Source organism: Antedon mediterranea, chromosome 7 (genome assembly GCF_964355755.1).
Source record: "Antedon mediterranea chromosome 7, ecAntMedi1.1, whole genome shotgun sequence".
NCBI lineage: Eukaryota > Metazoa > Echinodermata > Crinoidea > Comatulida > Antedonidae > Antedon > Antedon mediterranea.
The window spans coordinates 5,255,094-5,282,432 of NC_092676.1; the positions used below are offsets into that span (position 1 = coordinate 5,255,094).

Consider the following 27,339-nt stretch of genomic DNA (forward strand, 5'->3'; position numbering starts at 1 on the left):
CTATATATATGAAAATTAATTATGTCTGCGTGTGAAGGTTCCTCAAAATACCTCACATTTAGATAAACGTAAAGATGCCTGTTTGAAAGATATCCATGGCGCCGAATCACGTATATCAGAGCCGACGTGGACATATAAAAATGAAGCCCCTAGAAGGGAAGGGGAATTTATAGGTCATTTCAATCGATTTCTGAGCACATAAAATTTCACATGAAAGAATACATTTTAGGTTACACGCACTTTTAAGCACTGGGCCTGGTGCGCCACTGGTTATATTCACGCAAAATCTATTCTTCTAATGCTCTGTCTACACTATCAAACTAGTTTGACAAAAACAGTTTGATGTGCCCAAATATGGTAGTGATATGCCCAAATATGGAAGTGATATGACATAATCATGTCCCTATATGGGCACATCACATTTTTTTGTCACATAAAGTTTGATAGTGTAGACAAAGCTTTAAATACTGTATTTTCTGAATGCGTGTGTCATAGAAGTCTTACTTTCTATTTCATTTCATCAATTTAATGATTTTGCTGTTGAAAATATGCAGAGGGGGGGGGGGGACATGTCAGCGATGAAGACCACTCAAATAAAAAGTGTACCAAAATTAAGTCCACTTGCCAGTGGAGAAATAAATTTTATCGAAACAAAACTTGGAATTCAAAAGAAACGAAATGGGAATTGTGTCTACTAAAAGACGACCAGCCATGTAGTCATGATCTAAATATCAATAAAAAAAACAATTTAATGTGTGCATATGTTTCACAAATTCATACAACACATAACATTAGTGTAGACAGATTACATGTAGAATTAACATTGCTAAACAAATATGGTATTAGGAAAAACACAACGGTGCCGATTAAAATGTTCAGATCCAACTCCTTCACTCCGAGTGCAGAATGTAGAAATTTTGGAACTTATAGTAGACAATAAAGCAATACAAAATTCACCAATACGATTTGCAAAAGGATGCGAATGAACTGGTTTATTTTGATAATATTTATTTACTGTATTTAGTTTGTTTTTTAGTTTACTGTGATTGAAAGTATAATCCATTCAATAGAAAGAATAAATTTACTAATAGGTTAACAAACATTATGAAACATTATTATTCTTTATCTAATGTACATGGTATGTTTCCTGTGAAATGAATTCCTTGTTACGAGTAGGGGGTAAACCCCAATGAACTGGTTCACGAAATATATTACTAACTATCTGAGTGATAGGACAGTGATTTATTTACTATTGGTAATCTTTGGCTACTTTCTTAAAAACGCAAAACCACTCTGTTTTCAAACAAAGAGAGCATTTTAATTTTGAATCCTTGATGTAATACTCCGGTTGAATAAGAAATAAATTTGCACTTGGCAGGCGTCATTCATAAGAATATTTTTAAGTAGCCCACTTATTACCAGCCAGTAAATCAGTTTTGTTACTGGTCTAAATTCCTTGTTACTTTTAGTTACTATTTAACATGTCAACACTCAACATGATGTAAGTATCTGATCATGGCATGTCATAGGTCAAATTACTTGCATAACTACATTATGCACATGTCAACACTCAACATGATGTAAGTATCTGATCATGGCATGTCATTGGTCAAATTACTTGCATAACTACATTATGCACATGTCAACACTCAACATGATGTAAGTATCTGATCATGGCATGTCATAGGTCAAATTACTTGCATAACTACATTATGCACATGTCAACACTCAACATGATGTAAGTATCTGATCATGGCATGTCATAGGTCAAATTAATTGCATAACTACATTATGCACATGTCAACACTCAACATGATGTAAGTATCTGATCATGGCATGTCATAGGTCAAATTACTTGCATAACTACATTATGCAAATGTCAACACTCAACATGATGTAAGTATCTGATCATGGCATGTCATTGGTCAAATTACTTGCATTGCACTTGTATCTTTGCATTGTGTCCTAGAAACAATATAAATTATAAATTGGATCTGGTCGTTTAGTTTCTTTTTTATTACAACAATTGAAAATACATAAATAGAGCATTTTTGGATTTAAACATCATTTATCAAAATCAAACAATTACCATAAACACATGGTATTTGGATTGGTAAGCAAGCATTATAACTTCACATACTGTAGATGTGGGATCATAACTACACACAGGCCTGCCTCATCCAGGCTATTTTTTATATTTATATTTATACTGGGTAACCTCTTCAGTCAAAGACTGGTCTCCCAGAGGGCCCAGTTGGTGATCAGTGGCTGTGATGTACTAATACACCGGGGTAACCCCTTACTCGTCTCGAAAGATGTACTAGGTTCTTTAAAGTGCACACAAGCTAGATGTGTACACTGGACCTACGGTTTATAGTCCTTATCCGAGAAGACTCAACACATGACACTTGGATTGGTAAGCAAGCATCATAACTTCACCTACTGTTAGGCCTAACATTACCCATGCTTTAAACCCTTGACCCTTGTATGAGTAAGGAACCAGAGTAAAGCGAGCATCAAAACTTCACCTACTGGAGGCCTAACATTACCCATGCTTTAAACCCTTGACCCTTGTATGAGTAAGGAACCAGAGTAAAGCGAGCATCAAAACTTCACCTACTGGAGGCCTAACATTACCCATGCTTTAAACCCTTGACCCTTGTATGAGTAAGGAACCAGAGTAAAGCGAGCATCAAAACTTCACCTACTGGAGGCCTAACATTACCCATGCTTTAAACCCTTGACCCTTGTATGAGTAAGGAACCAGAGTAAAGCGAGCATCAAAACTTCACCTACTGGAGGCCTAACATTACCCATGCTTTAAACCCTTAAATGAGTAAAGCTAGCACATCACTTCACAGGAGCTTAGTGTTGTTCACAAAGTTTTAACCTTTTTTACACAGTAGATGTCGCACACAATGTTCATTCATTGTATTTCTGAAGTTTCAGCCGAGGCACGATGTTCATGGATTGCAGCTCTTGGAATAGTAGCTTACATGCGTACGGAATGTGTAATGATGATACATTGCGGGACGATTTACAATAGTGACACCTAGGAAAAGAAAAGCAGTAGATTATATTTCTGCAATCAACGCATTTACATAAGTAAATAACAAATTAAATGATATCAGAGCAGGTATAGACGCCGCACTGTACTGTTGATTTTTGGTTGCGCATTATCTTATCACGTCGAAAAGAATTTCCCAAATCCTTCGAAAAACGATCATTATAGTTTTTTTTAACAGTTGCATATAACCAACAGCACATGATACAGAATCAAGTAAATTGCAACAACTGTGAAAACGTATATATAGGAGAAAAAGCGAGAACCTTATCCACAAGGATAAAAGAACACAAAGCAGATGTCACTTCACATTGTACAGGGATTCTAACACGTTCAGCCAGAAATTCATCCTCAGAAATTGTTCACAACTCAGCCATCACCGATCACATGACCACTCACACTCATTTACCAAATTGGAATGTAAAAATACTAGGTACAGACTCTTCATGGAAAGATAGAAAAATAAAAGAATCCATACAAATAAGAAAACATGGTAATACTATGAACAGAGAAGAGGGCGGACTGGAACTACCTTAAATTATATTGAAATATATATTTATACTGGGTAACCTCTTCATTCAAAGACTGGTCTCCCAGAGGGCCCAGTTGATGATCAGTGGCTGTGATGTACTAATACACCGGGGTAACCCCCTACTCGTCTCGAAAGATGTCCTAGGTTCTTTAAAGTGCACACGAGCTAGATGTGAACACTGGACCTACTGTACGGTTTAAAGTCCTTATCCGAGAAGACTCGTTCTACCACCAGAACCATGGAGTGAGTGAGCCTCGAACCCCTGCCGATGTTACGTGATTACGGTTCCACTGTCTTAACCGCTCGGCCACTCACTATATAACAACATACTAAGGAGGAGGCCCCCCAATAAGGGTAAACCTGAAAGTTCTATAGATGGTATGGTTTTATTCCAGATCCAGATGAATCTTTACACTACACAAATACAAAATCAACCAATCAAATATCAAGGATATAGTTAGTTTATATGGCTAAACCATTGTCTATTTTACGACCATCTTACCATCCAGAGTATCCAAGCAGCCCACATGTTCCGCAAACATCAACTTCAAACTTATCACTTGAAATCATGAGTCGTTCCAACAGCAACATACTGGCTCCATAGCCAATCAAACAATCTCGTTCCATCTCCCCTAATCGTAGACCTCCATCTCTATCAAAATAAAAATCGGGCAGTTTTTACTTATATTACAAGTAGCAAACTGCAAACTTCACTTCCCAAGCTAGGCCTACCTTGATCTGCCAACCTTTACTTCCCTAGCTAGGCCTACCTTGATCTGCCAAACTGTACTTCCCTAGCTAGGCCTACCTTGATCTGCCAAACTGTACTACCCTAGCTAGGCCTACCTTGATCTGCCAACCTGTACTTCCCTAGCTAGGCCTACCTTGATCTGCCAACCTTTACTTCCCTAGCTAGGCCTACCTTGATCTGCCAACCTTTACTTCCCTAGCTAGGCCTACCTTGATCTGCCAACCTTTACTTCCCTAGCTAGGCCTACCTTGATCTGCCAAACTGTACTTCCTTAGCTAGGCCTACCTTGATCTGCCAACCTGTACTTCCCAAGCTAGGCCTACCTTGATCTGCCAACCTTTACTTCCCTAGCTAGGCCTACCTTGATCTGCCAACCTTTACTTCCCAAGCCAGGCCTACCTTGATCTGCCAAACTGTACTTCCCTAGCTAGGCCTACCTTGATCTGCCAAACTGTACTTTCCCTAGCTAGGCCTACCTTGATCTGCCAACCTGTACTTCCCTAGCTAGGCCTACCTTGATCTGCCAACCTGTACTTCCCTAGCTAGGCCTACCTTGATCTGCCAAACTGTACTTCCCTAGCTAGGCCTACCTTGATCTGCCAAACTGTACTTTCCCTAGCTAGGCCTACCTTGATCTGCCAACCTGTACTTCCCTAGCTAGGCCTACCTTGATCTGCCAACCTGTAATTCCCTAGCTAGGGCTACCTTGATCTGCCAACCTGTACTTCCTTAGCTAGGGCTACCTTGATCTGCCAACCTGTACTTCCCTAGCTAGGCCTACCTTGATCTGCCAACCTGTACTTCCTAAGCTAGACCTACCTTGATCTGCCAAACTGTACTTCCTTAGCTAGGCCTACCTTGATCTTCCAACCTGTACTTTCCTAGCTAGGCCTACCTTGATCTGCCTTCTGTTGGCTGTCTTGTTAGCACTGCTCGAGGACCTTTAGCCCTTGCATGCATCTTGTCCAATACCATATGCTTCAATTTCTGATAGTAGACGGGACCAAAGTAGATATACGCACTCAATGCTTCACTAAAGGAAATAATATAGAAATAAACAGTTGGACAGTGAGAATATTTCATGAGTTAAAAGATTGACTGCTCTATTTAACAAGGCGGGTTAAATATGCTTTACCGAGGTAGTTAAAACCATGACGAACAAAAATCATATATGGTAAACCTGCTTTGCACCCAGCATAAATATTTTTGTCTTAGTTTACGTGAATTCTGTAATCCGATTGGTCAATATGTATGAGATATAATTCCGTATTGCGCCCATTTACTCAGTCAAGCGGATCAGAAGGGTAATATATCTCGTATTACCTGTTTGACGTTTCTACGTGCGCGTTGTCTATGTATTTTTATTGTTGAGCGCATGCGTAGTTGTGATTTCAACCATCGAATATTAACCCGTATTCGACGGTCCGTAAAAAAAGCTAATTGTCAAGCAGATCAGAATTGCTTATATGTGTACACTAAGAGCCTCATGGATTATGGAACCAGAACGTAGATATTTCCCATATTCCGTGAACAAGCAGGGTGTAACTAATAGTATTTGACTCTTACCCGGTTATACCGCTGGTTAAATAGTCTTTACCGAAGTACAGTAGTTAAAACCATGACAAACAAGAATCACATATGGTAAACCTGGTTTGCAACCAGCATAAATATGTACATGACTCTTACCCGGTTATACCACTGGTTAAATAGTTTTTACTGAGCTAGTTAAATCCATGACGAACAAGAATCACATATGGTAAACCTGCTTTGCACCCAGCATAAATATGTATATGACTCTTACCCGGTTATACCGCTGGTTAAATAGTCTTTACTGAAGTAGAATGGTAAACCTGGTTTGCACCCAGCATAAATATATATATGACTCTTACCCGGTTATACCGCTGGTTAAATAGTCTTTACCGAGGTAGTTAAAACCATGACGAACAAGAATTACATATGGTAAACCTGGTTTACACCCAGCATGAATATCTATATGACTCTTACCCAGTTATACCGCTGGTTAAATAGTCTTTACCGAGGTAGTTAAAACCATGACGAACAAGAATTACATATGGTAAACCTGGTTTACACCCAGCATGAATATCTATATGACTCTTACCCAGTTATACCGCTGGTTAAATAGTCTTTACCGAGGTAGTTAAAACCATGACGAACAAGAATTACATATGGTAAACCTGGTTTACACCCAGCATAAATATGTATATGACTCTTACCCGGTTATACCGCTGGTTAAATAGTCTTTACTGAAGTAGAATGGTAAACCTGGTTTGCACCCAGCATAAATATATATATGACTCTTACCCGGTTATACCGCTGGTTAAATAGTCTTTACCGAGGTAGTTAAAACCATGACGAACAAGAATTACATATGGTAAACCTGGTTTACACCCAGCATGAATATGTATATGACTCTTACCCAGTTATACCGCTGGTTAAATAGTCTTTACCGAGGTAGTTAAAACCATGACGAACAAGAATCTTACACATATCCTTCACTTGATCACCACCGAATGCTAAATTAAAATAAAAACATTTAAAGACACTAGAAATACGTTTTTTTTAACCTAATTTAAGGTCACACACAACATTTTATGTAAAAATAAATACCATATGGACCTATTGCGATAACTTTTTCCGTCTTTAAACGGTTAAAATGTGAAAATTAAGTTGATTCTAATCATTTTAGCGGCCCGCTATAAATCCCAAAATGCATCGCGCAGATTGATATTTTCATATTGTGATGTGATGCACCCACTTCGATCAATTTTGTGAAAGGCAATATAAACATAATAAGAACTGTAACTTTTCAGCTAAAATACCAGGTCTAGCACAATTTGTATTAACGGATTCTGCCAATAAAAAAAAGACAATTAATTCAGCAATGTGACGTCAGGCTAGGCCTATAATAGCTAGCGTAGGATGTTCATACGTTACCGCTCTTAACAGCAAGGCCTACAAGACTAAGCCCAACTAAAAGCTAGGCCTAGAAACGCCTACGAGAGAACTTTCAAATCGAGCTACTTAGGTAGTGCATTGTTTTTCTCTTGTTATCATAATTAACCTTTAGAACGCACATTTAAGACAAGAAATGGTTTAATGTTTTTAAAGTTATATACAGTATATGCATTATTTTTACAAAACGTCAAAAATTGCAGGTCTTGTGTCAATGAGGCTTTGACTGAGAGTAAAACAGTGCCACCTACAGTAAGCCTCATCAAACAATAATTAGAAAGCTTCTATAAAAACTTACCTGTTCCATAATGGAACTTTCCATCAAGTACTCCAGCTTTGCCTGCCAGGAGTTCCATTAACTTGCCAACTGTCATACGCGATGGGAAGCCATGAGGATTCATGATTATATCGGGGCATATGCCCTGATCATTGAATGGCATGTCTTCTTGTTGAACAATAAGTCCACAAACACTATCAAAATAAGAAATTAAATTACTATAACAGTCTTTACTGGCACTATTAGCACCCCCTCTAGTGGGTGCTTATGTCGTGATAGTTTTAATAAATAGTCTAACATGTCTAAACGATATTGTGGTGTCCTTCTCTTTTGCTGTGCTACTACTACAGTATGTACTATTACTTCAGTAGTAAAGTAAAGTTTCAGTAGTTTTTTATGTGTCGCTTCAAACAGTCATTCAGTGCATGAGAAACACAATTATTTAATTTGACAGTTGTGTAGCTCTCTTGGCGTATCATGAAAGGCCGCCCTGGCTGTGTTTCACACTTATACAGTCATGGAAAACCAGAATAAGGGCTTTTTATTTTTGTTTCACCAGAGATTTCCCATAATTTTGCTCATCAATATCAGTTGTTGAATTAATTATCAGGGCATAAATTGTCATGTTTGAAATACTGAATACCAGCCCTAGATACTGTACTATGTTGATGTTTACTAACCCCTTTTGACCGTGTCTGCTACTAAACTTGTCACCAATTTCAGGCCTTCTTGTTTGTCTGAGTAACACTTTGATAAGGAACGCTTCATCAGGGTTTGAGCTGATCATCACCTTTTCAATGTAAGAATCCACTGGTCCTTTATATCTAAAATAAGAATCCAATCTTTAATACATTTACTCTACAACTACAGTAAGTGGGTTTAAGGTTCTGTACAGATATGTATCTAATATACTTTCACTACACTAGAACATCTAGAGCCTGTCGACGTTAAAAGTTTAAATTTATAAACGATCAAGTTAAACTGATAACGATAGCGCGAACATTTAATTTCTAGGGTTGAACGTCTTCTTTCTTGACGTCGTCGTAACGCGAAAAAATGAATAGAGGACTCCGCTGCCTCTACTAGAGTACAGTGTAGGCATAGGCATACTATATATCTCTATATGGTTCTTCGTTTCAGTAGGCCTATCCTAGCCCAAATAGCGTTTTGCACTAGGCTAAAGACTTAGACCTACCTACTACGTTGTGATATCGCTAGAGTTGAACTGGATTCAACTCTTGCAATGTTTACATAGAAGATCGCCGATTATTGTTAACGATAGCAACGAATAACATCGACAGGAAAACAGGCTTATAAAAGAGAATAATTTTGAATACCTACTTCTGGAAGACGTTTCCGTTAATTCAAGATTCCAGATCCTGTGATCCGCACATTAGTTTTAAACATGCTCTTAAAACACATCTTTTTAATTTATAGTTTGATTTTATAATTGCTTGAAATTTTAACATAAATTTTTACCTTTTAAACATTTTTAAAATTTTTTAAAACAGTTTTAATTACTGTAGTATCACTAGTTTTGATTGTCATAGCCTTTTATGGAATTTAACTTGATTTCTAACGTTGTTTTAATTATTATAATGGTTTATTACATATATTGCCTGATGTACAGCTGGTTAAAGACCCGTTTCCTACAATTTGTGACATTTTGTAAAAATAATACACATATATTACTTTAAGAACATTAAACCAGGTCATTCCTTGTCTTAAATGTACGTTTTATGGTAAATTATGATAAAAATTGAGAAACAATGCACTACCTAAGTAGCTAGCTAGGCTTAGTTTTGAAGGCCTGACGTTGTATAGTTGCTGCATTAATTGTCTTTCTATTTTTGCCAGACTCTGTTGATACAAATTGGGGAAAACCCGGTATTTTCGCTGTGGGTGAATTACAGAAGAAAACAAAAATATCAATCCGCGCATAATGCATTTTGGGATTTATAGCGGGCCGATATAATTATTAGAATCAACTTATTTTTCACATTTTTAACCGTTTAACGAAAAAAGAAAAAAATCTCAATAGGACCGTATAGTATTATTTTTGCATTAAATAGAGTTTGTGATCTTAAATTAGATCTAAAAACGTAGGGAAGGGGTTTTTAAATATTACCATACCGGTAAATTAAATATTTTAAAATTATCTAAAATTTACAATGGGCTTTTAAAACTATTTTTGTGTAAAATACTGATAATGTATACTAAAAAAAATATTATTTTAACATACGTAATTGGAACATCTTGATACTCGGTCAACTTTTGTTCCCTCTCAGCACCTGGTGTAACAAGGCTAGTATTTGTTATCTTTGGTACAGACTTATTAAGTAATACTTGTCTGTTTGAGACCTTTTCCCCTACAAATATAAAAAAAAAAACAGAATAAGAAATTACAAAGGCAAGTAACAAAACTGATATTATTAATAATTTATTAATTTTTAATAAGCCATGGACAATAATAATTATTAAACAATACAATAATATAATAAATGTGCAATTTCTTTCTGGTGTTTTATTATGTAATTTATTTTGAATCTCCTTTGAGATCAGTCATTGTCATTTTTTCAGTGCTTATTTTATTTTGTATCTCCATTAAGATCCAGCCACTGATACCTACAGCATTGTCATTTTTTCAGTGCTTATTTTATTTTGTATCTCCAGTGAGATCCAGTTACTAATACCCACAGCATTGTCATTTTTTCAGTGCTTATTTTATTTTGTATCTCCAGTGAGATCCAGTTACTAATACCCACAGCATTGTAATTTTTTCAGTAACTTTGATTAATAATAAATATTCATAAACCTGGTGAGCAGATGCCGTCAGAATCGAGAACCTCGTGTTTCCATAGTGGTTTACGGGTGTTGGGATCTAAAAGCGGCCCCATCATACGGTCAAACGTCTGATTTGCGTAACGTTTCAATGTGCACTTCTGATTCCTGTAAACCAAACACCTTCCAAAACCTGAAAAAAAAAAATTTGAATGGAAACAATTTTTTGAATTTTCAGAAACTTGATTTATAAGGATAATTATCTTTATAATCACACTATAAGAAATACCCGCTTCAGAATGATGGGTACATCTTCCACTTCCCTTCCCGTTCATTTTAATATTCCATAATACTCCCCAAACCCCAACCCACTCCCTGGGAGAGGTTCAAATGTAGTTTAAAACCTCTCAGATACAAAGTTGAAACCCCATTACCACAACCTCAATGTCTCTTTACTTAAAAACATTTCCAGTATAATTCTGGTCATTTTGACACCAAACCACCCAATAATCCCCCAGCTTCAGTAAGCCTAATACCATGCCACCTAGATTGTTTTAGATCTAATTAACTAGGGCAGGAGGCGCCTGAGTCCGGGATGACCGAGACACAACTGGTGCTGACAGGGGTTCAATTAGACCGATCCATGGTTAGCAACGAATGGGGTATCCCATTATTTCAGTTTAGTTTTTTTTTGGCATGGTTGGAATCCCTTTTATCGTATTAGTTTATGTACAGCGCTTAGAGGTTTCACAACATTAGGTGCTATATAAATCCAGGATACAATATTATTATTATTACTGAAATTTATTTTCCCATTTCAGTCTCTTGTGAAAAAATGTTGATTAAGTCACCAACAAATTGAGTTTACCTCTATCAACCGACGCCTTGTTTAAAATCAAAGCATCTTCAATGTCATAGCCGCTATAACTCATAACTGCTACACAGGCATTTTGACCAGCTGGTATTTTATCAAAGTTGATAAGGTCTATTGTCTGGGGAAAACATATTAATATTTCAATATTATGACTATCTATGCACCTGTGTATAATGGGTTAATGTGCACCTGGGCTAAGTATAGGTACTACAGTATTGTTATTCTAGATTGTGTAGTTCTGTATGTCAGTCATACTGTAAGAGTCATACTGTATGTCAGTCATACTGTATGTCAGTCACACTGTAAGAGTCATACTGTATGTCAGTCACACTGTAAGAGTCATACTGTATGTCAGTCATAGTGTACTGTATGTCAGTCATAGTACTGTATGAGTCATACTGTATGTCAGTCATACTGTATGTCAGTTATAGTGTATGAGTCATACTGTATGTCAGTCATAGTGTACTGTATGTCAGTCATACTGTGCGAGTCATACTGTATGTCAGTCATACTGTATGAGTCACCAGGAGAATCAAGCTAAAAAGAATATCTGTATATTGATGTAAAACTATTCCTGATCATTTTTCATGTTTTGCATTTTGTTTTAAAGAAAATGTTGTCTTTGAAGAAAAAACAAATGCTTTTGGTAACAGAAAGTTTTTCATTTTTGTCAAAATGTAGTCTTCTATAAAGCTAGCTAGCTAAAATGTTGTAATATAAAAAAAAGACAATATGATTCAAAATGTATGTTATTTTCTGAAATGATAAACAGTGACCTATGACCTATAAATCTCATACTGTATATATTAATAATCTCACCTTTGATTTGACAAGTGGTGGTTGTGGGTAGGCTAATAAGTACATCAATGTATCAATACGGTTCCGTTGGTTGTATCCGATTGTACCTGCAGAAAGATATTATTATTATGAATTTAACTTTTTTCTGTCAATAAAAATTGCAATATGTAGTCATTTGTATAGAGTTCTGTGATGCTGACGTCACGACGGTAGGTGGCGCTGCATGGATGGTAGGTGGCGCTGCGTGGTTGCTAGCCAACCAAAAAATGGCCTGAGTGACTCCAAGGTCACCAATGGTTTGGAATAGGCTTATTGAAGTAGTCATTTTAAAACTTAATAATTTTCAATAAAAGCAAACTAAAATTTTAAAAGATCACTAAATATTTGTTTTTAATAATCTATTTATTCTTCAACTACAGTTGAAGTTAAAAAAAATCAGATAGATACATAATTTGATAGAAATACAGATCTATATAGTTTTGGTTGGTTTGGGCTAGCAACCACACAGTGCCATCTATCGTGACTGTGAAGTGTGTATTTCAAAATCACCTGCACCAGATACTCTTGGATCGGTAGGCAAGCATTTTAACCAAGCTTATAGAATATTCAATAATCAGAGTACATACCCATTGCTTGTTTTCCCATGGCACATTGGTACGTGTTCCTCGGGGATTGGTTGTGGTGAGGGTATGGAATAAGTCCGGCACAAACTCCAAGTATGGTGAATGGTTCGATCTCTAAATGTGTAGTATCACTGATAAATACAAACGGTGGAAGGAAAATAAACTAGCATGAGAGATTAATGAACACCTTTTTATTACGCATCAGTGATTTTTATGCTGGACATTGCTGGACATGACCGCAAACAGTTTAAAAAAAGGCTAAAAAGATGTTGAACATCAGACAACTTTTAAGTTGTTTTAAAGATTAAAATCTTTGTGTCTAAAATACACATTGCCTTCAAATACATGGATTAACTTACACCTTGTGTAAGATAAGAAACTTCAACACTGTGAGTCTGAACACAGCCTTAAAGATGAATTGCTCTCCCACCCCAAACATGAAAAATGAAGATTAATTAAATCAGACTTTAAATAGGTTATTTTGTAGTTTTAATAGAGTTAATCACTTCCGTAGAAAACAAAACTGAAAAAAAATGTTTTCACTTTAAATGGTAAGTTCAGGTAAGTTAACTTTTTTCAATCTAATTTTTGGTCAAAGTGGATAACTATTATGTCACATTAAAATGGCATATTCAACAGAATTTTCAGGACAATATATCTTTAAACTTACTTTGTAATTTCTTTTTCATAAAGCGCGATCTCACTATCACTTTCCTCATTTACGTCCAAATACTCCACAAGGCCCTCTCTAAGAAAATCATCAAAGCTTCTGATGCCTTGCGTAAGCTCTTTGATATGTTTCTCCAGTACAAGCGGCTGGCCTTTATCAACGATGATATATGGCCTAAAATAAACCAGTACAAATACTGTAAATTAGCAAACTTTCAAAAAGTTTAAGCAAATGTTAGCAAAATAGAAATCATGCAACCGGAACAATGTGCAAGGTATCACCAAATAAGGAAAAGCCTATTTGATGATCAGTGAAAATTCTCTTAAACCAACAATAGTGAATTTCACGCTTGGTTGCACAACATATAGAAAGTGCTTTGGGTTATTTTAAAATCTTGTTAAGTAGCCTAAGTGTATCAGGACAATATGCACTACTTGATTTATTTAGCCAAATTTGGCAATCAAATTGGCGCTGTACTAAAACAGATTATTTATTATGTGTATGCTAGATTTACAAATTGCGTTTCAGTTTTGGGAGAGCTGACTATATGTGTATGTAAGAAATTCAAAGACTTTCTGATCCTGAATAAAATTGAGATTACTTAATTATTTATTATTGTCTTTTACTTTCTAAAATTATAAGATGTTGACATTAATAAACAACTGGCCATCAATCCTACCTACAAACCCGTCCACCATCAGATGCTATGTTAACGCACTGTTGGGCGTGGTTTGGACAAATCGAGATAAACTCGTTGATAAACCCAGCCCGTCTCATGAGCCGAAACGTCTTCACCAACCTTGAATACTTTGTGATGGCTCCTAAAATATTACCTGAATGAAAAAAGGGCAAATACTTTTAATTTAGTACTTCACACAGGTTGAGTCATTTTTCACTTAAGCACTTCTTAAATAACTTGATTTACGCAAAAAGACTGATGAATGCCAGCCAGTTTAGTTAATGGTTTTAAATTTGTGTAACGTAATACAAATAGTCTTTATGCACTGTGGACGCAAATGTTATACATTTCAATCACATGCTTCTCCCCTAAGGGTCACGTCATGTAAGTGCAGCCACTATAAGGAGTTCTCTCATCTGTCCACAACACAGTGGCTGAGTGTGAACTAATACACTGGGGTAACCCACTACTCGTATAAAAAGATGTACTAGGTTCTTTAAAGTGTACACGAGCAATGTGTGTACACTGGACCTACGGTTTATAATCCTTATCCGAGAAGAAGTGTTCTACCACCAGAACCATGGAGCGAGTAAACCTCGAACCTTTGCCGATGTTATGGCTGGATTACGGTTCCACTGTCTTAACCGTTCGGCCACTACACTAAACATGCAACTTGTGTGTATAAAATTTCTTGTGTTCGTCACATTTTTTTGATAACCTACCATTCAGAAACACCATGTACATGCCATCTGAGCAAAGTTCTTCCCCTGACATTAAATTGATGTCTTCCACCCCAAGATTGAAAGCCAATCGGACGATTGGGCCTTCCTCTATATCCGTGGTAATATGCGTCATCAACGCTAAATTCTTTACAAGTCCACAAGCCTATACGAAAACAAACGTTTAAATTACGTATGTCAGACTGTCACACATTAAACTGGCATTGTTGAATTGTAACAATTAAATTATGAACCTAATTTATAGGTCCATGTTTAAACTATAACTTTAGGGACCATATCAAAATGTGTTTACTGCAGTAACTACACAATTTACTCTATACCTTTTTTAGGATAATCATACACACAGTTTATTAGAGACTGTCTCATAAACTTCTACATTAAATGTATTATTCTGATCCTCAAGATTAGGATTAGGCCCTCCACAGATCCACGGCAGCCAGCAGTGCAGAGCCTACCAGATCGGCACACAGGGAGACGATCCCCTACTCTTTTCGAATAGTGTAGTGGCTTTACATCCAATCCGAAGGATGAGGCACTGAGAGTAAAGCATCTTGCATAAGGATGCAATCAGTATTGTACAGATAGGCTTAAACGCATGCCTATCACATGCTAGTCTGATATTACCATTACACCATCACTCTCCAGTATATACAGCACCCGCCACTATTTCTAGACAGGCTCCCATCCAGAACGCAACCGAACCCAACGTTGCTTACCTTCGGTGATCTGACGAGAACCGGTGTTTCAACGCAGTATGGCATTGAAAAAAATTAAATTATTATGTAGTTACTGAAGTAACTGCAGTAGAATGATTTTGACATTTGACAAAAATAACGTCATTGTTTACCTCTCCTTCTGGGGTGTCTGAGGGGCACAACATTCCCCACTGAGAGGGCTGCAAAGAACGAGGTCCACTAACTTTTCGGGTCTTTTCGAACTGTAATAAAAACAGACATTATTATAAACTGCATAGTAATATAAATAAATAATATATTTATATCATATAAATTGATTTAATCACATCATTTGGTCTTAGTTGAACTGTTACAATACGTCTTTATAAAGGACAATGTGAAGCTGCATGTACACTGTATCATGACAAGCTAAAACTATATATTTTGTATCACTGGTGTGTATCACTGGAATATATGATACAGTAAACCTTTGGGACAACCCTTTTCATAAACACCACTACTAACGGCATACTGTTCCACTCATTATCAAACCCCTCCCTAAGCGCCACTGTTCACAAGACCCTAACAATGTTTACCTGGCTAGAAATTCTCGTCATCATTCCAAGGCACGATATGTATGAGAGTCGTGACAGTACTTGGGTCACTCCTGCCCTCTCCATTTTAAATCTTTTCACTGTCCAATTTCCCTAACAACAACAAATTTTGAAATATTAGCTGGTTTATTCCGGAGCCAATTCTAAATGTTCTCTCAATTTAACAAATGCTTTTTGGTCATAATATTTTACAAATTTATTTCATACGCATCCAACAACGAGCAACTTGCCAATTACAAGATGGATAAACTATTTTATAATTTATCGTGCTTATAAACTGAGTGTCATTTGATGCTTAGGAAGTGGAGTTGAAAGAGTCGTGAGTTACAACCCTGCCACTATGACTGTGATGTGGTCATGATATTAGTTTTATAGTGTAAACAGAGCTTAAGACCTATTTAATGTGTCCATCCATAGAAAATTGTTTAGGTGTTGTTTAAAGATGCTACTATAGAAAATAAATATATATATGATTATGAATATGGCCTTACTGTTGATATAGCGTTTACTAAACCGTTAGTTATTTGATCTTGTCGCATGTGTTTGACAACATCGAACTGCGCTGCCCTCGGTTTTGGTATTGTGTGATCCGCTATCTTCTTCAATTCATCATTGAATTTCTTAAATAGATCCTCAAACAATAAAGACAACAGCTGTAAGGAAAATTTAAAATAGTTTTATAATTTTTATTTTTTTACAATTTTTGAATATTCATGCAAATATCGAAGGAATTATTTATAGATCCTACTTCTCAACATTTTGTTGTTTACGTTAAACATTTTTTGAAATCTAGGAATTTAAAAAATACATTAATACCTGGCCTGCTAACTCAAGCCTCTTGTTACCATAGTAATCTCGATCATCGACTTGTTTGTTGCCCTCTGCCAAAATAACTCTTCTCACCATCAATGCAACATAGAAACTTTTTGTACGAAAATTATATTTTACAACCTTAAAAATAAACACATGAATAAATTTAAATAAATTCAAAAGTTAACATTTCATTTCATGGTCAAACACAGTAAAATATGTACATGGTTCCAATTATTTTTGTTTGTTCAAAGTTAAAAATTCACAAAGAAATATAAAAATGAGTTAAAAAGGTTAATATTTTGTAAAATACAAACAAAACATATCATTTAAAGTACAGATAAAACACACTGTATAAAATAAAAAATACAAGCAAGATTGGTGCGTGAAGAGGGTAGCATAAAATGATCAATGTTTCCAAGTTTCATTGAATTGCCTTATTGCAGTAGGAAGAATCAAATTTATCCTTCTATTGGCTTTCATTTTCTATGGTTTGGAATTTAAAATAGAATAAATATTTACAGGTGGGGCCCTCATTTACAGGTGGGGCCCTCATTTCACCATTTTTAGGCCTTGTCCTATTTCAAAATACTGGATCCTCCACCGATATACTTACAGGTACATGGGCTAAAAGTGTGCCAGCTAGAATATCTCTGGCCTCGTCCAACTTGCTTTTTTGAGGACCACCCCACATCCGTCGCTGCCTAATCTTACTTCCAATATACTTTAAAGCCTGTGAATTATATAAAATGTTGCCAAAATGATTTGTATACAATTTTTAAAAAATAGGATAAACAACAAATTCCATGAAAAAATCCTGATTTATGGCAGTATAAAAAGTTATCATTAAAATTTCACTAGAAAACAATATTTCTAAAAAATACCACATACATGGTTTAGAGATGCAGACTCAAGCTGATGCAAGGCCAGGCCTAAGAGAGGCATGATTCAGGCCTCAGTAAAGGGTCTTTCACACCTAAGAGAGGCATGATTCAGGCCTCAGTAAAGGGTCTTTCACACCTAAGAGAGGCTTGATTCAGGCCTCAGTAAAGGGTCTTTCACACCTAAGAGAGGCATGATTCAGGCCTCAGTAAAGGGTCTTTCACACCTAAGAGAGGCTTGATTCAGGCCTCAGTAAAGGGTCTTTCACACCTAAGAGAGGCATGATTCAGGCCTCAGTAAAGGGTCTTTCACACCTAAGAGAGGCATGATTCAGGCCTCAGTAAAGGGTCTTTCACACCTAAGAGAGGCATGATTCAGGCCTCAGTAAAGGGTCTTTCACACCTAAGAGAGGCATGATTCAGGCCTCAGTAAAGGGTCTTTCACACCTAAGAGAGGCATGATTCAGGCCTCAGTAAAGGGTCTTTCACACCTAAGAGAGGCATGATTCAGGCCTCAGTAAAGGGTCTTTCACACCTAAGAGAGGCATGATTCAGGCCTCAGTAAAGGGTCTTTCACACCTAAGAGAGGCATGATTCAGGCCTCAGTAAAGGGTCTTTCACACCTAAGAGAGGCATGATTCAGGCCTCAGTAAAGGGTCTTTCACACCTAAGAGAGGCATGATTCAGGCCTCAGTAAAGGGTCTTTCACACCTAAGAGAGGCATGATTCAGGCCTCAGTAAAGGGTCTTTCACACCTAAGAGAGGCATGATTCAGGCCTCAGTAAAGGGTCTTTCACACCTAAGAGAGGCATGATTCAGGCCTCAGTAAAGGGTCTTTCACACCTAAGAGAGGCATGATTCAGGCCTCAGTAAAGGGTCTTTCACACCTAAGAGAGGCATGATTCAGGCCTCAGTAAAGGGTCTTTCACACCTAAGAGAGGCATGATTCAGGCCTCAGTAAAGGGTCTTTCACACCTAAGAGAGGCATGATTCAGGCCTCAGTAAAGGGTCTTTCACACCTAAGAGAGGCATGATTCAGGCCTCAGTAAAGGGTCTTTCACACCTAAGAGAGGCATGATTCAGGCCTCAGTAAAGGGTCTTTCACACCTAAGAGAGGCATGATTCAGGCCTCAGTAAAGGGTCTTTCACACCTAAGAGAGGCATGATTCAGGCCTCAGTAAAGGGTCTTTCACACCTAAGAGAGGCATGATTCAGGCCTCAGTAAAGGGTCTTTCACACCTAAGAGAGGCATGATTCAGGCCTCAGTAAAGGGTCTTTCACACCTAAGAGAGGCATGATTCAGGCCTCAGTAAAGGGTCTTTCACACCTAAGAGAGGCATGATTCAGGCCTCAGTAAAGGGTCTTTCACACCTAAGAGAGGCATGATTCAGGCCTCAGTAAAGGGTCTTTCACACCTAAGAGAGGCATGATTCAGGCCTCAGTAAAGGGTCTTTCACACCTAAGAGAGGCATGATTCAGGCCTCAGTAAAGGGTCTTTCACACCTAAGAGAGGCATGATTCAGGCCTCAGTAAAGGGTCTTTCACACCTAAGAGAGGCATGATTCAGGCCTCAGTAAAGGGTCTTTCACACCTAAGAGAGGCATGATTCAGGCCTCAGTAAAGGGTCTTTCACACCTAAGAGAGGCATGATTCAGGCCTCAGTAAAGGGTCTTTCACACCTAAGAGAGGCATGATTCAGGCCTCAGTAAAGGGTCTTTCACACCTAAGAGAGGCATGATTCAGGCCTCAGTAAAGGGTCTTTCACACCTAAGAGAGGCATGATTCAGGCCTCAGTAAAGGGTCTTTCACACCTAAGAGAGGCATGATTCAGGCCTCAGTAAAGGGTCTTTCACACCTAAGAGAGGCATGATTCAGGCCTCAGTAAAGGGTCTTTCACACCTAAGAGAGGCATGATTCAGGCCTCAGTAAAGGGTCTTTCACACCTAAGAGAGGCATGATTCAGGCCTCAGTAAAGGGTCTTTCACACCTAAGAGAGGCATGATTCAGGCCTCAGTAAAGGGTCTTTCACACCTAAGAGAGGCATGATTCAGGCCTCAGTAAAGGGTCTTTCACACCTAAGAGAGGCATGATTCAGGCCTCAGTAAAGGGTCTTTCACATCTAAGAGAGGCATGATTCAGGCCTCAGTAAAGGGTCTTTCACACCTAAGAGAGGCATGATTCAGGCCTCAGTAAAGGGTCTTTCACACCTAAGAGAGGCATGATTCAGGCCTCAGTAAAGGGTCTTTCACACCTAAGAGAGGCATGATTCAGGCCTCAGTAAAGGGTCTTTCACACCTAAGAGAGGCATGATTCAGGCCTCAGTAAAGGGTCTTTCACACCTAAGAGAGGCATGATTCAGGCCTCAGTAAAGGGTCTTTCACACCTAAGAGAGGCATGATTCAGGCCTCAGTAAAGGGTCTTTCACACCTAAGAGAGGCATGATTCAGGCCTCAGTAAAGGGTCTTTCACACCTAAGAGAGGCATGATTCAGGCCTCAGTAAAGGGTCTTTCACACCTAAGAGAGGCATGATTCAGGCCTCAGTAAAGGGTCTTTCACACCTAAGAGAGGCATGATTCAGGCCTCAGTAAAGGGTCTTTCACACCTAAGAGAGGCATGATTCAGGCCTCAGTAAAGGGTCTTTCACACCTAAGAGAGGCATGATTCAGGCCTCAGTAAAGGGTCTTTCACACCTAAGAGAGGCATGATTCAGGCCTCAGTAAAGGGTCTTTCACACCTAAGAGAGGCATGATTCAGGCCTCAGTAAAGGGTCTTTCACACCTAAGAGAGGCATGATTCAGGCCTCAGTAAAGGGTCTTTCACACCTAAGAGAGGCTTGATTCAGGCCTCAGTAAAGGGTCTTTCACACCTAAGAGAGGCATGATTCAGGCCTCAGTAAAGGGTCTTTCACACCTAAGAGAGGCATGATTCAGGCCTCAGTAAAGGGTCTTTCACACCTAAGAGAGGCATGATTCAGGCCTCAGTAAAGGGTCTTTCACACCTAAGAGAGGCTTGATTCAGGCCTCAGTAAAGGGTCTTTCACACCTAAGAGAGGCATGATTCAGGCCTCAGTAAAGGGTCTTTCACACCTAAGAGAGGCATGATTCAGGCCTCAGTAAAGGGTCTTTCACACCTAAGAGAGGCATGATTCAGGCCTCAGTAAAGGGTCTTTCACACCTGTTCTGGCACGGCACAAGAAAATCAAACATAAATGTCTCGTTTTCACGAGGCTACGCTCATAACGATTGGCGCATAGCCGCGTGGAGCTTCGTGAAAAAGGAACACTGGCGTTCGATTTGATTTGCTGGACTGGAACTGTGTCAGAACATGCGTGAAAGACCCTTAATGCAGGTTACCCTATGCCTTACCGAGTCTAGGCCTCTCTAATATAGGTCTATTTAACATTTCTTGAATCTTTGATTTTCAACATAACAACCGAATCATATAACATAAGTCAGTTTATTCTAATATCCAAATCTACCGTTAACACTTATAATATTTATTTTTTGAATTCTTAGTATTTTTCTCACGAATATAGGTATTACCAAAGCTACAAGGTTCAGGCCTAAAAAATGGAAATAAAAATACAAAAACTTGAACAAATATTACCTGTAACTGTGTTAGCACCTGAAGACGATGACACTCCTCAATGCTGGATGAAAATGCCGTCATGACGTTCTCTTCTATTCCGATCATCTGGAATATTTCCTGATCAGATTCCACACCCATAGCTTTCAAGACTACTGCAACCGGGAGATCCTAAGTAACAACAAATTTAATTATAATAATATAAGTAGTTCTTTGATAGTAAACCAATAAAACTTACGTTGGCAAGACAGTTTCGTCTAGCTGTCAGCTTGACTTCTTCAGTTGCTATGATGCGTTATGGCGCCGATTGGTCTCCTTTCCAGCCACTAGATGATTTTGTTGTGTAGCCTAGGGGACCAGTCGTCGTCAGAAGCTGATCGTAAATGTGAGATAGTTGGTGCGCGCCTTCGTCTCTATTCATCTTTGTATTTTTATTTTGCTTTCTTATGCTGATGCTTTCTTTAATTTTACGTTTAAGCCAAACTTGTTCTTTGTGTAGTACCTCTATCTTATCCCAGTTAGGTATGTGGTTGTGTGTGGTCATATGGTCCGTGATTGCTGATTTATGTAAAATGGAGGACGAAACTTTCCGTGATGCACGCGTCTGCATGTTCTGTGTGTTTTCCTCAACATCTTTCTTGTGCTCTTTAATTCTGGTTTTGAGTGCCCTACCCGTTTCCCCAATGTACACCATCTCACAGTTGGTGCACCCCACTTTGTAGACGACACCACAGGAATCCTCTTTGCATGCTATATCTTTCGGTCGGACGATTAAGTTTTTAATTTTGTTAGATGGTTTAAAGTATGTTCGTATGTTATATTTTTTAAATGTTCTCTTGATTTTCTCTGACAGGCCTTGAATATATGTACAACAAAATCATCTAGTGGCTGGAAAGGAGACCAATCGGCGCCATAACGCATCATAGCAACTGAAGAAGTCAAGCTGACAGCTAGACGAAACTGTCTTGCCAACGTAAGTTTTATTGGTTTACTATCAAAGAACTACTTATATTATTATACGAATCGAAACCAGAAGAAATGTTTTCAAAATTTAATTATATAACTTAGAAAAAGAATCAAAGATGCTTGTTAAAAAAATTGGTTATAAAAAAGGCAGAAATGTTGGCAATTACGCCCCTAAATTGTTATAATTCTCACTCCTGAGGACGATCAAAGCATATTGATCAAAACGTCGAGAAACTCAACAGTTCTTTTCAGAACTAACATACGTGGTGTACCGCAAACTTATATCAACATATGATTTCGCCATGCAAACCTTCAACCGTATTTTTATCCTGATGGTATTACAAAAAATCAGTATAAATATAAAAATATTAAAATCATAATCAATTTATATCATACTTCAGTCATTGTGTTGTGTTTGATGTAGTAGCGTCCTTTCTTGACGATTACACTTGTTCTACTTTTTCGTTCATGTGTTGAGCTGAAAAAATATATATCTACAAATCAATCAATGGACTTAATACCTACATTGTGTATCTATGGATTATATTTCATACAGTATTGAATATTTACACCTACAATTAATAAATTCCTGTCATTTGATTGGACGACTGTGGGTCACATTGCGTGCAATAGTACACACTATTAAACGATCGTTCAATAGTACTTTTTTTCATATGCGAAAAAAAAAATTGTTTTTATACTATTGCTTTTGAAATACAGCGCCACCTATTTTGTACTTTCGTCGTGAATGTTATTGTTATGACTGGTTTTTTGATGGAAGTACTGTACACTTTTTGAGAGATATATGTACTAATTTAGATCAAAAAGGCATTTAAATTAGCTTTAGATCGTTTTTAGCATTTTGATTAATTAATGGGAACATCTCATCTCATCATGGAAAAAAACATAATTAGCCTAGATGAGTTCCAGTTGCCTGTCGAAATTTCGTATTGCTGTCTTTCAGCCTATCTAGGCCTAGTAAGTAGGCTTTTGTACCATTACACTCATAAACATTCATTATTTAAACTAATTATTTAAAATTCCAAAAATAGAAGGGACTTATTCTGTTACTGTTCAACCATCTTTTTTTGGTCACATACTTACCTCGTTACTGTGCAAGAAACAGCGCCCTTTCTGTCAGACTCAACTATCATTCGGTTCTTTGATAGTTGTTCCTGTATCAAAATGACCTTTTCAACTCCTTTCACCACAAAGTAACCCCCAGGATCTAGTGGGCACTCATTTAACTTGGCCAGTTCAGATTGACTTTTTTTGGCTAGGATACAGTTTGAGCTTCTCAGCATTATAGGCATTCTGTAATAAGAAACAATATACAAATATGAGTGCAATGGTAAAAATAATCTCATGGTGAAAATAGAACATTCATCTTTCACCGAATGAAATTAATTGTACCATTGCATGAATATAAACCATTTATTGTTTTATGACACACCTCAGGGTAGATATATAATTTTTTCCTGATCCTATTTTTGGTCAAAAGTGAACACTACAAAGTACAAATAAAAAAAAAATCATTTTATTTTTTGGCAACTAAAAATCAAATATCAAGGCTGTTTCTGTTAACCTACCTGCCAATTGGTAGATCTTTCCGAATGACCCTTTGCTGACCTCTGGTGTACTCAATGTCCACTTTGATCTGAGCTGAATAGGTCATGTCACGGAGACGACACTCATGCGGGGAGGTCTCTCTAGTGATGCTAAATGTCTCTTCCACATCTGGCTTTCCAACATATATGTTCAAGTACCTAAAATCGGTTATAGACATTTTACAAATATATACACGTTATTTTAGTTGGTGTACAATGTATAAAAATGCTTGTAAGATGGGGTAAATGGTGGGATGTCGACAGTAAGGAGGTTTCGCAATGTTACGAATACGATAACGAAAACGGATACGTCACGCACAATTATTCGTTTTTCGTAAGCCAGTAAAAATCTGTTTCGCATGGCAACGAAATATTAAGGGCGCCATCCAAAATATGACTGCGGTAAATTTGAGCAAAGTGCAGGAGGTACGTGTAGCTTGGTGCTTGGCTGCCTAGGCCTAGCGTAACACCAAAGCGAGTGAGGACTTTAAAAACTGCTATTTATCAAAATTGACCTGGCATTTTAGTAAATCACTTTAGTAAATTACTTTCAATAAATCTATAATTATATTATAATCATGAATCATTCCTGATTCAAATGCAAAATGTGCAAAATAGATCAAAAACTATACTCGTTTTGTAGTTACGAATATGACTGGTGATATTCGTCAACACGAATACGCTTTACGAATATGAAATGGGGATCAGCTCAAAAGTTTCACAAATGTGTGACGTATCGGTTTTCGTTATCGTATTCGTAAGGTTGCGAAACCTCCCTATTATCATTATCTATCAACAAAAAAAAGCGATAATTAAAAACATTCTACAAATCATTTTCTTTTCTAAAAAATGGGTATGCACATATGTTTTTGTGAAAAGTTGTTTTTTTTTCTATAATAGTATGAATGAAATGACTAAATGGACCAAATACTTGTGTGTGTGCGAGACCTCCTTTTCAATAAAGGTAATTTTTTATAATATATATAATATACTGTACAAAAAAAAGAAATATATATAGCTATCTTAGCATGGTAGTAACTAGGCCTCGATTGTAAACCCATTTATACGCAGCTATTCATTCAACACCATACTCACTTCATGTAGAAGTTGGGATCTGCGTTACTAATAACCTTTTCGTTTGCCTTCATAATCTTCTTGATCTGTTAAAACACAAGAGATAAAAATAAGCAAATTAATTACAGATTTGATTTGATAATTCCCAAAAGCAAAGTTAGATTATTATTTTTATCAGGGGTGGATTCAAGGGGTATGTCACCCTGGTAATTTAGTATTTGGTCACTATTGAACATAACTTTAAGTAATCAATGGTATTTTCAGGGCTGTAGCCACCAGTTTGGTTGGTAAGGTTTCAACCTAACCACTTTTTGACAGAGAGCTTTGACAACCTTGTGGTCTGCACAGGGGATTGTTCACTTTATTTGTGACCACCGCACCACTTTAATTTTCGTAGCTAAGGTACTGATTTTGAAATAAATAATTCCACCACCCTACCCCCACAAACAAACAAATACAGTTTCTTACTACTTACTTCAACATTGATGAAGTAATTGAATGAGTCAATATGTTGTCGAACCAAACCTCTTACTTTTAGAAAAGCCGGTAAAAGTTTCCATTTATCCTGTGAATTGAAAACCAAAAAGGGTCAAAAACATTCTACTCAGTAACTACATTTTTAATGAATTTATGAAAATATAAACATTTAGAAAGGTTTATTTTTGGACAATCATACTCACAGCTTATTGCAGTAAAGTTTCATCATAAACATATACATTGGAACAACATAAAAGAATACATTTTTGCAGTATAAAATGTAAGTAATTTTTTAATTAAAGACACTAGACCTACGATTGTTGACATTTTGTAAAAATAATGCATACTACTTTTCAAAAAACATTATACCAGTCATTCCTTAATTGTCTTAAATGTATGTTTTATGGTAAATTATGATAAAAAGAGAGAAAATGCACTACCTAAGTGGCTCGCGTTGAATGTCCTCTCGTAGACGGTCTTAGGCCTAGTTTGCTATACTCAGTTTTGTAGGCCTAACTGGTAAATAGCGGTAACGTACGAACACCGTACGCTAGCTGTAGGCCTAGCCTGACGTTGTCTCATTGCTAAATTAATTGTCTTAAATTTTTTGGCAAAATCCGTTAATACAAATTGGGGAAATAAAAAGTTCTTTCACGCGATTGATCGAAGTGGGTGCATCACATTACAATATTTAAATATCAATCCGCGCACAATGCATGTTGGGATTTATAGCGGGCCGCTATAATTATTAGAAACGCCTTGTTTTTCACATTTTTTTTTTCATATAGTATTATTTTTTACATAAAATGTAGTGTGTGACCTTAAATTAGGTCGAAAAAACGTAGGTCTAGTATCTTTAATATTTTTTTATGAATGATGACACAAAGTTTATGAAAAATGTTTGACAAACTGAGAATTAGTAATTTACCTGAACAGTGTTCACAGGAGCTGCAAGTGTGTTATTGTCAAAGCTCTCTTCCGTTTCATCATCTGTAGCCATATTATTATCAACTCTTTATTTTTCAGTGGATAATCTAAACTAGAAAATATATTTTATCAAATTGATTAATAAAAAGACAATTAATTATAATAATTAGTAATTGGTCAATAATTTTAGCTCAAAAAAGTTTGTCAGAACTTACCTCACTCCCCCGCTCCCCAAAATATAGCCTAGTTTCAAACTTTCTGTTTTATTTATAGGCCTATAGGCCTAGGCTATTCTTCCACAAAAAAACAATACAAAATGAACCTAGTGGTCACGTTAGGTGCGAAAGTACAGTAGCGCGCGGTCAGGTACTGTAGGCCTAAGGCCTACTAGCCTGGCTGGTATTCTACACCACTGCAGTGGACTGAAACTAGGCCTGGCCCTATCTATGCTACTAGCCTGCTTGCCTTGTCTAACTAGAGAGAGGGCCACCACCAGCAGGCCAGGGCCTAGCTTTAGCTAAGTTTTCTACTCTAAGCTAGCATGTTAATTATCATAATTTTAAGCTACCTCCAATTATCCAACACCCCTATGTTTGAAGCACTAGCAGGTTACTTTGTTTTTTTTAGTTAAAAATTAGGCGTGCTTTAACTTCCAAAACATAGAAACATGTGTGCGAAAAAAGGTTGTTGACGATAAGCGCCACCAACTAATCTACAAACTGAAACTATGGAACGCCGTTTGTGCCTACAGTATAGGCAGACATGTTCGCCAATTACTTATAGTCAAATTCTATCAAATTTTATCTTTACCAATCATCCATAGTAATTTAAATCAGTTTTAAATATTTGTGTGTTTCAATATGTTGTTTATCATACTGTAGCTTGGAATATAGTATTTCTTATTTGTATGTATGGTAATGAAATGTAATACTGATTCAATAAAATATTAACCAATAACAGA

The 27,339-nt window shown here is 37.1% G+C and overlaps 1 protein-coding gene across 1 annotated transcript; it reads right to left on the bottom strand.

Moving 5' to 3' along the window:
* Positions 1 to 566: 566 nt before the first annotated feature.
* Positions 567 to 27,062, bottom strand: LOC140055761 (DNA-directed RNA polymerase III subunit RPC2-like). Its single transcript, XM_072101159.1, has 27 exons — positions 26,947 to 27,062; positions 26,380 to 26,490; positions 25,450 to 25,539; positions 24,996 to 25,060; positions 23,883 to 24,059; positions 23,398 to 23,607; positions 22,690 to 22,771; positions 21,349 to 21,498; positions 17,477 to 17,593; positions 16,867 to 17,001; positions 16,542 to 16,703; positions 16,033 to 16,143; positions 15,610 to 15,699; positions 14,745 to 14,907; positions 14,023 to 14,176; positions 13,344 to 13,517; positions 12,677 to 12,804; positions 12,072 to 12,157; positions 11,247 to 11,370; positions 10,413 to 10,571; positions 9,840 to 9,966; positions 8,278 to 8,421; positions 7,619 to 7,791; positions 6,785 to 6,881; positions 5,243 to 5,380; positions 4,099 to 4,248; positions 567 to 3,052 (listed from the first exon to the last, which is right to left on the bottom strand). Exons 2-27 carry the CDS (start codon positions 26,449 to 26,451, stop codon positions 2,923 to 2,925), a joined length of 3,408 nt encoding a protein of 1,135 aa, XP_071957260.1. The 5' UTR covers positions 26,452 to 26,490; positions 26,947 to 27,062; the 3' UTR covers positions 567 to 2,922.
* Between the last annotated feature and the right edge of the window lie 277 nt (positions 27,063 to 27,339).

Excerpts from the sequence above, each read along its gene's own strand:
- LOC140055761 (XM_072101159.1), bottom strand. The coding sequence starts at position 26,451 with ATGGCTACAGATGATGAAACGGAAGAGAGCTTTGACAATAACACACTT. Across the intron at positions 13,518-14,022 it reads GATGGTGGACGGGTTTGTAG|GCCATATATCATCGTTGATA; the intron begins GTAGGATTGATG and ends GGTTTATTTTAG. Across the intron at positions 7,792-8,277 it reads AGCAGACACGGTCAAAAGGG|TGTTTGTGGACTTATTGTTC; the intron begins GTTAGTAAACAT and ends TTATTTTGATAG.